Consider the following 12548-nt stretch of genomic DNA (forward strand, 5'->3'; position numbering starts at 1 on the left):
TACACATGAAGGAAATCACTGTCTCTTCCCAGAAAGGAATCTATTTACAGTGTATCTGCTTCCAACTTAGAATAACAGGGCACCTTCCAAAGACAGTGCCCTCTCTAGGAGGTGAGCATGGTTTGCTAACGAGTGGCAGGCTGAAACACTACCTACCCACCCCCTTGCACCCACAGAACCACCTCCAGGCATTCTAGTTACGTTTTAGTCTAAAAATCCACAAGCCCATTTCAGAGAGGCAGACAGCACAGAACCCCTGTGACTCAGGAGCAACCGTTCAGCAGAGGCCTTTGTCCTGCATCCAGGGAGATGTGACCCTTTCAGTCACTCTGCCCTGTACGTACCTGTGTGCTATTGCTTCCTGGAGGAGATGCATACGGTCCCAGTATGTTTCTGGTTCGAAGCCTGAAATAAGCAGAAAGGTAACAATTACCCAGTAAAGCCACTTTGTTTCCTTCTTTTTCAAGACTTCAGTTTTCCTCAGGAGACCTCGGTGCACTTTGTTTTTTCTAGTAATTTCTTTTAGTCACGTTTTCTTCTATCAGCTGTCCCTTGAATGCCATCTTATTAGAGATGTCTTGTACACTCCAGTAGCAGATTCATCCCTGAATTTAGCTTGTGTGTCTCTCCAGATGAAGAAGAGGAACATAATGGGATGCGTGGGAGGGGGCAAGGAAGGAGAGTGGGCTGCTGCGTATCACCACAGAGTGCTCTGAAAATACTTAGTTCAAAATCAGCGGGGCTATGGTGACCTCACGGCATATGGATTTGTCACCGCTTGTTTAACATTTACATCTGGACAATGGGTCAAGGGTTAATAAAAATAAAGAAAACTATCATCTTTACTATTTTAAAAACAGAGCCACTTGCTAACTGTCCCTTCTCACGATGCAATTTTGCCTCTCTCTGCATGGGAAAGGAGTTCTCTGATCTTTGAGCTTCCACCTGAGACTTACCACAACAGTGTCACTCAGAAGAGCGAGGTCACATTGCAGAAAAGGAGATTGCAGTTTCTAGCTCTTAATCTCATGTGCACACACTCTTACTGTGAATGTAACCATGGCAACAACAACAAAAAAAAGAGGATGGCAGTCATGAAAGCCTAATCTCATGAGGGGGAGAATAAACAAATGCAAGATACAAATGCAGAGCAGCTGTGGGCAGGGTGTACCAGCAAAACAGACTCTTACAGCCTAACATCATGTCCAACAGAATAACTGCCTGATAAAGGCCTGTAAGGGGATGCAACATTATGGCAACAACGATCCCTGGGGAGACAACCTTTCCTGTGCCTTGGTACTTTTTGCTGCCAACTTCATATTCCACTGCACACTGATTAGCCAGCCAACACAGCATCCTCTGAGGACCACCTTCCTGAGGGTGGCTGCTGAAATGTAAAAACAAGCCCTTCAACCAGCTAATGCATGGCTGGTAAATGAAGTTCTTCAAGTCTCTTCATGCCAGAAGAGACCTGCTTGCAGAAAAAGTATAGCAAGGGGTAAAACAAAGAACATTTCTTACCATCAAACAAATGCTCACTACCCTCCTTCAACAAGCAGCTAACGTTGAGTGGGATGAACAACTGAGCTCGAAGTGGGTCTCCGTATAAGTAACTGGGCAACGCGAACGGGCCTTCCAAGACTGGAACTAGCAAGAAACCACAGGATGTGGCTTTCCGATGCCAACCCTGAACCTGAGAAAAGATTCCGACAATGAATCATGACATATGTCAAACTGAAGAAGGGCACTCATGCATAGGAGCAATTCGTTCCCCGAGAACAGATCAGACACGCTCAATTCTCCACAGGCTCAGCTTGCTTTGCATGGCAAGCCCACAAGCATCCTCGTAAGCAAAGCAGTACAAACACAAGACACCAGGCTTTCCTTTAAGTGCCACATCAATCAGAAAGCACTTAAAAATAGGACATTTTTCAGGAACTGATTCAGCCTACTTATCATCAGTGGCTAAGCACTGCTGCTTTACTGGAACAGTGCAATAGACTTTAAATAAAAGCAAAACCAATCACCTGGTGCTATCTGGCCATATAGGGTAAAACCTAGTGTTAAATAATGTGAGTTTTACAGAAACTACAAAACGGAAAATAAAAAAAAAAATCTAAAAATTAAAAAGTGACACAAGCCACTTGCATTTTCAATTCAAAATGTTTTAAGCAAGATTAAAAAAAGCTAAAAAGCATTGCAGAACAGGAAGAACACACTGCTTGGAAAAGCCCTGTCATGAAAGCAATTCCACTGAGACTTAAAGTTTTCAGGTTTGGGAACAGAAGTAATACAATATGAAACAGAGTCGTTCACAAAGACTTAGTTCAAGGCTTAAGATTTGCCTAAGGTGGACTTAAACATCACCTTGACCTGCACTGATGCCTGCATAGCGTGCATGAAACCCACTAGAAGCAGAACACTATCCTGCAGACAGAATGACTACAGATCGCATGATAAATGATGACCAGACACAGCAATGCTTACAACCACCAGTAAAAATTACTTATGGAAATGATGGCAGATCCAACCCACTGTCTCTGCTCTAGTATTTTCTCATCAACTTCACATGACAATGTCCCCAGTAGTCTAAGGGATACGGAGACCAGATGGACATTGCTGCGGCCACCCAGAACACAAGGACTCTTACCATCTCAAAAAGAACAGCTGCAGTCACTGCCATCCAGTGTAACTTGATTTCAAAGGCAGCATTCAGGGAGAAATTGCCATGGTAATAACAACTGCACCACTCCAAACGGTCAGTGCGGTTATTCACATCCACATCGAGTGTCACTGTTCGTTGCTCAGGCACTGTGGCAGCTATGCAGCCAAGGAATATGGGTATATTTAAAAGATGCATTAAAGAGAGGGTAGGCGACAGGATGGAGAGAACAGAAGAAACAAGACAAGCTATTTGAAATGCATTTGTCCTCCCACTCCTCCCCAAATATTTTTGAGCTAGCAGAATAGTCCGAGAATGCTGCTCATCCAGATCACAAAAGACAAAAAACCCTCAAGTATTACTCCTATCAGGGGTCTGTGCCACAGAATTACTTCCCCAAGCAATCAAAAGACATTTAAACTGCAATAAAGAGACAGAACCAAGAGTCAAGCAGCTAATCAATAAGCGACTGGTGCCATAATTAAATATGGCTAGATAACAGCTCATTCATACTCAGGACATTCCAAATCAGTTTTAGTATTTCTATGTACCCCCACCAGAAACCACAACAGGGTGCTGTTACACAGGGCAGGAGCATTCCAGGACTTTCCACAGCTAAAGGAGATCAGAAGTTAAACTTCTTTTTTCTTTAACCCCATATCAATATCCCACATTACCGCATTGCTAAAACTGCACATCCAACACTTTTTGTAAAAGCATGAAAAGTCAGCCAAGACTCATGCAGCAGCGTCAGGATCACTGCAATACCTGCTATTGCTTTGCGATAAGTGCTGGAATAGTGCCCAAGATCCAGCTCCCTTTGTGCCTTACACCCCAGCATACCGGTGAAAGGAAATCTCAGGTATCAGGGAAGAGAGGAAGAGAAGCGCAGAAAGTAGAAGTGACCTGGCTGGAGTCACACAGCAGACTGCAAGGCCAGGGACAGAACCCAGATCTCCTGACTGTGAGACCAAAGTTCTGCTATGAACCACATTGTCACTTTCAACTTTTCTTTAGGCAAATATATAATTTAACATTTGTATAATGTTAAAAATTTACACAAAATAAAGGGCTGAATGCTACTACTGAAAAACCTTTGCCTTTTTTTTTATTTGCACGCATGAGGGATGGATATTGTTATCTCTTGCTTAAGCACAGGAAGATGTGCACCCTTTTATACAGTCTGCTTTAAATGACCTTATAATTTAATGGCTTAATGGTGTTAAAAAAAAAAAAAAAAAGTCAAAGTTCTTCCTCAAGGTAGATGGAAAGTTTCCATCTTCAATTCTACTGCAAGTTAGCTGGAGACAGTTTTCAAGGTTATAAGAAAATCGTTTATATTGCTATTACTGCAGCTTAGGAACAGAAAAAAAAAAAAAAAAACCAATAAAAATGGAAGAACATCACCCAGTTTTGTTTTGTAAATAAAATCCATTTTTGTTTTTGGGAAATCTGCAATTTCTGAGTTGGTCTGGTATTGTCAGGCAGACCAACATCTTGTTATTTTCCTTTTCTTACTCCTTTTCAGTAGAATATCACCATGAACCCAATGCTTGCGGTTAGAAGGTTACAGTGCCAGTTTCGTAACAAAGTATGAACCCTGGTGCCAGTTTTGTAATGAAGTATGTTGGAAAACAACATCCCAAAAGCTGTAAAGCGACAGCAGCTCAGGCAGGTAGACGTTGGTCATTAGCTAAGAGGTCAGCGATAACACCACAGTCCAGTGCGCCCTCACCAGCGCACTGTGAAGAATGAGCTCCCTGCTCCCTTTGATGGTTCCTTTTTCTAGATAATGCCGACTTCCCATTAGGGCTGGAGCTTCTCTCTGCACCTTGCCTGCAGCTGTAACTCACAGGCAAAGCAACAGGAACACAGTCCAACCAGGTGAGCTAATCAAAGGGACCCTTAAAAGCTGATGAAAAATATCCATTTCTGAATTTAGAAGCTTCAGACTAAAACCAATTTAATTTTAATAGAATAAACTCTGGCTTCCATAGATCTGATTTTAAGAGGACTCACCTGCTTCCCAATTGTCTTGTACCACTGAGTATTTAACTAATGATTTACTGAGTGAATCGGAGAGGAGCAGGCAGGTTATTCTCCAGTCACAGACTACACTACATACATGACTACGACTGGTAGTGCATGCACTGCTACAAATCAAAAGGGACAAGATTAGGTATATCACAGGTCAGACTTCCACTGGGAAGGGAAAGGGGACAATCACTGGACAAGTGATAGGGGAATTGGGAGGGATAAAGATTTTAGAGATACATGGAGCTTGTTCCAGAGCTCCTAATGCTTGCATGCAATTTTATGTCACAGCCTGACATTTAGGGAAGGTGGGGAGGGGAAGAATTAATAACCACAACCAAATCAAAGCCAAGAGAGGAACAAATGAAGTCACGTGGACCAGAGGTCATCTGGGTTTAGTAAAGCTCCTTGCCTCAGATGAACTGGTGAAGTTTTTTTTTTTAATACTGTTTAGAAGAGGGACAGCACAGAAACATCAATTAAACCAGTTTCTTTGTAAGAAAAGTTCCACACTGAATTTCTAAGAAACAATTATTCCTGGCATAACCAGACTGCATGTAAGCAATCTGGAGGCATTTTTCAATCATCCAAGGACTGCAAATCAGTTAAAGAGCAGAATGGACATAATTCCAAATGAAATTTAAAAGGAGGGCTGCACAGGTGTGTAACGACCTCACATGCTGAGGGAATGCACTCTTCCCTGGCTGGAGTTAAAGAAAGGCTGAGAGGGGCACTAAAGCACCCTTCTTTCTTTGCCCGTTTCCCCAGGTGCAAGCTTACCGAGTCTCAGTCGTCTTATCTCACAAAAGAGGACAGATAGAGAAAAATGAAGTGGTTTTCTTGGGCTAAATAGTGAGTAAGAGATCAAAGCAGGAATAGGATCTGGCTCAAGCACCTCCAGCCTTTACAATACTTTCATGCCAGCCTACGTTCAGACTTCAGCTGTGGCCAATCGTTGAGCTAATGAGGTTGTATACCAGCCAAGACAACAGATTTATTGTGTGACACGGAAAAATATCCTGCATATGCTGGCTCCAGGGAATTAACCGTTAGTTCAGACTTCCTACCCTTAACACTTTCCCATTTCTGATGCTGTCCGTCTTCAAACAAGGCTTTCAGAAATACAGAAGAATTACTGTAACTTCAGGTTTAAGAGATACTACATCAGCAGTAAGTCACTTCTCTTCAGAACATCAAATATACAAAACAGGATAACAGCAGAATTTTCTTTTTATCCTTAACTGATAGGCCCTTAAAAGATGCATCTAAATAAATCTGAAGTTGCAGTTCCATAGCAATGATTTTTCTCATAATTTTAAATAGGGAAAGAGGAACAAAAGCAAGTGACTCAGGCTGGCCTGGAAATGCAACAAAAAGCTGACAAAGCAACACAGTCAATCACGCAGCCAGTGTGTTTCACAGGCTGTGAGTGGTCGTCAGTGTTATACTTGACACATCAGAGAACTTGAGATATTGTAATAGGATCTTGCCTAGCAGCACAATCTTCCACATGCAAACTCTGCTGCTTCCACACTGCAGGGATCACTTGTGGTTGGGCTTCCCAGACATAACATAAAGAGTCTGGCTATACGTGATCCAGAAAACTTCTCTAACACATCTGGATCTCACTGTGGCTTTTGCCATTGAGAGGCAATTAGGCATGTCACTTTAGGTATGTTGGTTGCTCTGCTGTTCTCACAACTTATCCCTCCATGCTCATCACAGGTTGTGAAGAGTCTCTCTGGATTAGGCACGGAAACAAAGCCAATATTTTACTCTCTGAATTCTAGAGAATGACGGACAGGGGAAGTTCAGGAACAAGGACTATTTTAAAAATACTTTTCACTGTATTCCAGTACTCAGAAGCAAAAACTGCCTGCTCAGCCAGTGAAACACACCTCCAGCATATGCAACAAATCCACGTGCAAGACACATGTAAGGCCAGCATGAAATTTGCAGCTTTATTGCTGGTCCACGTGAGATCATACCCTTGGCTGGCTGCTCTTCCCCTTTCAAACTATCCCCTTGGACTTCCCCAGCTGTCACCTGTGCTGTGCATCTACCTAATAATGCAGCTGCCTGGCTCCGTCCTCCGAAACTGCGGCTAAAGGAACTGTGCCTACTTGCATAGGAAGCTGGGCGGCTGGGCAGCCAGGGCAGGAAAAACGCTGGGATTTCCGAGTGCAGGAGCTCTTCTGCCACAAATGCCACCTCAAACCATTTCCTCTGGAAGGCGGAGAAGTCATCCATGGCAGCTGTGTGCCACATGGCAGGCTGCTGCATGCCCACTGAACAAAAAGCAAGGGGAAGGACAGATCACAGTTAGAAACAAGTGTTCAAGACGAAGAAAGAGATGAACTTCTTTCTGAAAAGGGGGAAGAAGAAAAATAGGTTATGTTGTCTGCAATTCCTTTAAAAAAAAAAAAAAAACAAAAACCAAAACAACCAAAAAAGCTGAGTTTTTTTGACTTTTTAGAGCAGTGTTTTTAGTTGCTCCCAAAGAGCATTTCTGCTGCAGCATCCATAAGAATGAAATATAGCTAGTGATTATGCAGAAGGGATAACGAGGAAAGTCTTGTAAGAACACAATGCTGACCTCGGTCTGGTTCTTTGTCCACAACAATCTTGTAAAAATAAAAGCCATAAATAAAGGTTCGTAAAGCTTCTCCAGATGCATGGACAATAAGCTGCTCTTCTAGCATTTTCTGAAAAAAAAGAAAAAAAAAAGAGAACAGAGCAAACATGATAAAAAAGGAGAAGTCACTCTTCCAGTTACATAAAAAGGTTGCTAGAGAACATTAGGAAATAATTTTCTTTTTCTTGACATCTTTTTGTCCAGATACCTGCCTAACAAGAATATCAGCAATGTTATCTCTGGATATTCAGTAAATGTAGCAAGTCCTTTTCTCCCTGACAACTTGTGTTTGACCTTTCCGCAGATGTCTGCCTTCCTCCTTTATCCTGCTCCGGTTTTATAGACGGATTTATAGGAAGGTAAGAGGTTGGAAACATTCTAGGTTCTCTGTTAATTGATGTGGGATCTCAGCAGAGGAATGAACTCCAAAACATTTCCAACCTTCTGCCCTGACACAGTTTGATAGAGAAGAAAAGAAAATTCATGAACACAAGCAGTCTATCTTGCAGTGTGTATACTTCAGCATCCATGAAAGAGAGGTCATATGGTGCTTTTATTAGAGCTTCGTTAACTGATTACCAGAAGAAAAAACAAATCTAAATTGAAATCACACTGTACTGCCTCAGAATTCTAACACAATGGAGAGTTCTTGGTAACTACTACCTAACTGGAGGTTATACACAGAACTATCATCATATGCAAGTGGAAAAAATAAAATATATTACTACTGAAGCATATGTTGCTGTTTTGTGATAGGGAATCCCAAAAGTATTATCATTACCTCATATTCTGTTGAACAGTTTTCAACACTATCAATAAGAGGATTTTAATAAGAAACAGAAAATATTGCTATGCTTTCCTCCACAATTCTACTTTCTTCAGAGCAAGGTATTTTTGGCTCTTCACACAGCCCTTGATGGTTCTCTTACCTGCATTATGTCAATGGCCATGGCTTGGGTTTGCACACCTTCCACATTATTCACTAGCCAGTGCACAACTTCCGCACTGATGAAACAATACGGAGAGAGGCCCTTCTGTTCAGAGAGTAGCTGGATCCCTGTGCTGAACCACAGCAAGTCACACATGTTAACATGGACTGACTGTAACTTTTAAGTTACAAAGACAAAAATCACTGCTGGGGAAAAAAAAAAAAAAAGGGGGGGGGGGATAGAGGACAAGAAACACACAATGCCCCCAGAGTGACGTATCATTAGCTTCTGATAATGAGATGAAGAGCTGACACTGACAGCACTTTAGTGTCTTACTGAGAATTCTTGCTTTTACAAGATTCTGGGATTCTAATAGTTGAAGCAATACTCATACCTCCATTTCTGTGAAATTCCTTGTTGGAGAGATTGGAAGTGAATAACAAAAGGAAGCTTAAAACTCTTCCACAGCTGACATGGGGCTCTCCTTTGAGTGACTCCATGCCCTGTGTCCTCTTACAAAACATCTAAGACAGATGTTAAGCATATTTATATTAAAAACTTACGTGGGGTGTTTCATGGCTTCGAGAATCTCTATCAAGGTGGAGGAGGAAGTCAGAGTGCTTGCTGAACACTGCTGAGAGCTAGAAAGTAAACAGAAGTATGCTAAAAAAATCAAAGAAGTTACAGGATTCATTTAAATACACATACTTAAGAAAAATGCTTTTTCTTCTCTTCCCAACAATGACTTTGCCACATTTATTTCATTTTTCATGTCAAGAAGGACAACTGAAAACCTCACGCCTGTATTTTCCCCCTGAGGTTGCCGGGTCATTGCTATATTGACCCAAAGCACACTATATTACATACAGCCGTACTCAGCAGCAACTGAGAGCAAACATTTTGAGGCCGGCTTTTTTTTTTTTTTACTGTAATACACAACCACAGGAAACAGGTGCTAATAGAGTTTATTTTTAGTGTTGCTTCCTCCCCAGTGTCTCACCTCCAGGTTAGAACCTCTTGGATTTCATCAATCTACTCAATCCAATTAGACCTGCAGGGCCCCCCTTTGCTAAAACAGACAGTAGACAGATGTAAAATCAGAGTCTGGTTTTCTGTTAACAGATTTCAGAAATGGAATGTCTTAGTTCTTCATTTCTTGAAGAATTAAGCTCTTTTTATGGGTGGGGAAATCAGGCCTTCTGTTCATTTAATTCTGGAAAACTGGGTTGCAAGGCTTATTTTACTACCACTCTTTCTGCATGTGGAATACTGCAGTGAGGTCTCGTGACAAGTGCCTTCAGTGCTGACAGACACAGCACATCCTGTTCTCAGGTTCCCATTTAAGCACCCATTCCCTGACACCAGAAAGGGGAACGTAACTGAACAGAACTGCAGTACAGCACTGCTGGGCTTTTCTTACCTGCCCTCCACAGCGCCAGCTGTGCTATATCCTTGGTCTGCAACATTCTGGGAGCTTCCCAAGGCCTGCGTGCTGCCCCTGTCAGGTAACTGCCCCGTGTTTATCAATGTGTTGCCATCTGAGGTTGCAGGAATTGATTGATCTATAGAGACCTGCAAGGAGCAAACACAGCAACATCTTTATGAAATTTATGATGTAATCCGCTCCCCATTTTCTCCCCTCCCTGCATCATCTGTACCTCAGCTCACGTTAGTTAACAACAAGCAATACTATAAGGCAAGCACAAGCATACGCAGAAAGGGTAAATACAGTCTTACTTTTGTCATCACTATAGAGCTACTAACAAACACAAAATTCAGACCCCAGTAAAGATGAGGATCACCAACTCAGCAACAACTGTGTTGGGAGAACTACTGGCAAACCAGCAACACCAGTTCCAATCTGACATTTTCAACTTGAGTGAGTAACTGTGATTATAAGCACACAATGGATAGAACTACAGGAAAGTAGTAAGCAGTTAGAAAAAAAAAACAGTTTCAAATGTAGCTCTCAGACAAAAATACACAAATGGATCACACGGAATTCAAGTTTCATAATGCACAAAATCAGCTCATCTTCCTTCCTTTCTTAGGGTAGTATCAGGAGGTTGGTTGGCACCCACCCACACCTATGTCGCCAAGACAACAAGAACACTTTCCTCCCGCAGGAACACTTGCACTTTTCCAACGGTAGACTGAATAGTTCACAAAAATTAACATAAAATCATTTCAGAAAGAACATGAATGCTGAAAGATTCAGCAAAGTACAGGCTGTAATTGCCATCTGTCATTAACACGTATGGTTTAGGAACAGCATATTATATAAAAGCTAGAGAGGTGGGGGAGAGGAACACGAACAGCAGAATAACTGAGTAACTCAAGCTGGTGTAAATATGAGGGCTGATCTGCCATGATGAATCCACAGCACATGCACAGCTAAAAATCACAAAGCTGGTAGTTTGACTTACGTGTGATAAGCCAGATCAGACCTCTTTATTTATGTCATTTCTTATATCCCAAACATCTCTCACTCTGCAATGGCAGATGTCCCTTTTCGGACAGCCAAAACCAGCACAGATGCTCCAATGTGGAATCTACAGTTCCCACAGCCAGCTAAATCCACTCTCCCTCCTCAGAGCTTACTTCAACCAGCAGTATTTTCTGTGGACACACTGCATGATTGCTAACTCCTAACTGGTGTTAACTGTACAAGCAACTTCTGTCACGATGACTCTACTAAAAACCAAGACGACACCACTATATTCAGCCCTCAGTTGTTTAAGAATCCAAGGACACTATTTGACTTGGATCTCCCCAGAGCCACGTGTCAGTCAAATATGAGAGAAAAATTTAGCCAAGAACGAGATGGGTAAGCTGTTGCCATTTTGTTTAGCAAGGGAAGATGGAAAGTGAGTACTTACTGAAACACAAAAAGAGACGCTTCAGTAGTTGACAAGACAGTACTGCAAAGGACAGTAAGGCAGGGCACATGAACATCCAAAGCACATCACAAATATTGAATGTTGGAAGGAAGTAGTCGCATCCACCACCACCAGCCACTTTGTCCTGCTAATGCTGCGCATCTCCCTCTCAACGAGCAGATCTGGAAACTAACACAGGTTCCCCACGTGGCAAGCTCAGGACAACAAATGCTCTCCATCACCTCCGTTCAAAAGCAGAGATGACAAGACCCCATTCAAAACTAACCTGCGAGTAGAAGGTTGAAGCTGTGCGTGGGCTGCGAACAAAATCCATAAAGAAGGCCCCATCCTGAAGGCATCAGAGGAAGTAGGCCCATTAATGGCAACAGCAACAGGAACAAGGAGTTGAAGAAAAGCAAATACAAGGTTGTGCAAGTATGAAATGACCACAGAGAGAAAGTATGAGGAGAATGTAAATCTCAAACAGACCCAGAACGTCAGATGCAGCAGAATGCAGAGCATCAGGATTTACTCACACACGTACCCTTACTTTCTCTCTCTGTAGCAAGACATTACTCTTCCTTAGCACAGACGCTTTCCAAAGTTTTGAAAAGCACACTGATCAGAAGCCAATTGAAACTACAGCCTTCCCTCCACACTTCACAGGAGAAAGACTTGAGCTCTAAAGTATGCAGATTTCCACCCCAAATGCAAAGCTGAATAGTGACACAGAAACCTGTAGAACTGCAAGTGTAATGACAAATATCCAAAGAACAGCAGCTTTTTTTCTAGTCTGTCTGTCACTCAAATGGTAAAGAGGGAGAGGCAAAGAAGCTCTTCTCAGGAAGCACGCTCTTCCTCTCCAATACAGGTCTGATATGGCGCAAACGAAAGGGAAGAAAAATTAATCACAAGGATCTTTCCAACATTGTGTTTAATACCTCATGCAAAATTAAACAGACACTGCCTGTGCTATGTTCCCCGCCTACTTGCAAACCCTGGATGAATTTATCCCCGGCTGCTATTAAAAGATGTGTCAAGATTCTCTTATCACATAAGACAATGCAGTGGAACTCAACTAGATTTTCATTCTCTATTTACAATTCTTTATTCTGTTCCCTAGGCAAAATATTTTGTCTAGCTTGCAGTTAAGATGATGCTTACCCTGGTATGTACGTATTAAACATTTTCTGAAAAGAACCGATGCCAGGGTTACATGGCTGGCAATTTACGCAGCGCAGAAGCAGAGTCAAGCACCCTGTATCCATACGGGCAAAGACTTCCCAAACTGATGATGCATCAAGCTAACTCACCGTCTTAAAAATTACACTGTATTGCCCAGTAATTGGCTGAAGTGACTTGCCAGTTCTACTCTGAAACAGAGTGAAGGTGGAGCCAGTGGCTCAGTT

General features: G+C 42.2%; 1 protein-coding gene across 7 annotated transcripts in view; it reads right to left on the reverse strand.

The window, feature by feature from the left end:
* Positions 1–12548, reverse strand: part of DEPDC5 (DEP domain containing 5, GATOR1 subcomplex subunit) — a 46398-nt gene that overhangs the window by 2497 nt on the left and 31353 nt on the right. For 3 of the 7 annotated variants that reach the window (XM_086761893.1, XM_086761894.1, XM_086761892.1), the window contains exons 33-41: positions 11426–11488; positions 9681–9832; positions 8824–8901; positions 8261–8393; positions 7293–7401; positions 6760–6984; positions 2651–2820; positions 1522–1693; positions 345–405 (exon numbers count right to left, since the gene is read on the reverse strand). In XM_086761893.1, coding sequence (XP_086618019.1) covers positions 345–405; positions 1522–1693; positions 2651–2820; positions 6760–6984; positions 7293–7401; positions 8261–8393; positions 8824–8901; positions 9681–9832; positions 11426–11488 — 1163 coding nt within the window. Of the gene's footprint in view, positions 1–344; positions 406–956; positions 1046–1521; positions 1694–2650; positions 2821–6759; positions 6985–7292; positions 7402–8260; positions 8394–8823; positions 8902–9680; positions 9833–11425; positions 11489–12548 lie in introns of all 7 variants that reach the window. The other 4 variants (XM_086761897.1, XM_086761896.1, XR_015260487.1 and 1 more) reach the window with 3 other exon arrangements.

Source organism: Chlamydotis macqueenii, chromosome 17, assembly GCF_036417535.1.
Source record: "Chlamydotis macqueenii isolate bChlMac1 chromosome 17, bChlMac1.mat, whole genome shotgun sequence".
Classification (NCBI taxonomy): Eukaryota; Metazoa; Chordata; class Aves; order Otidiformes; family Otididae; genus Chlamydotis; species Chlamydotis macqueenii.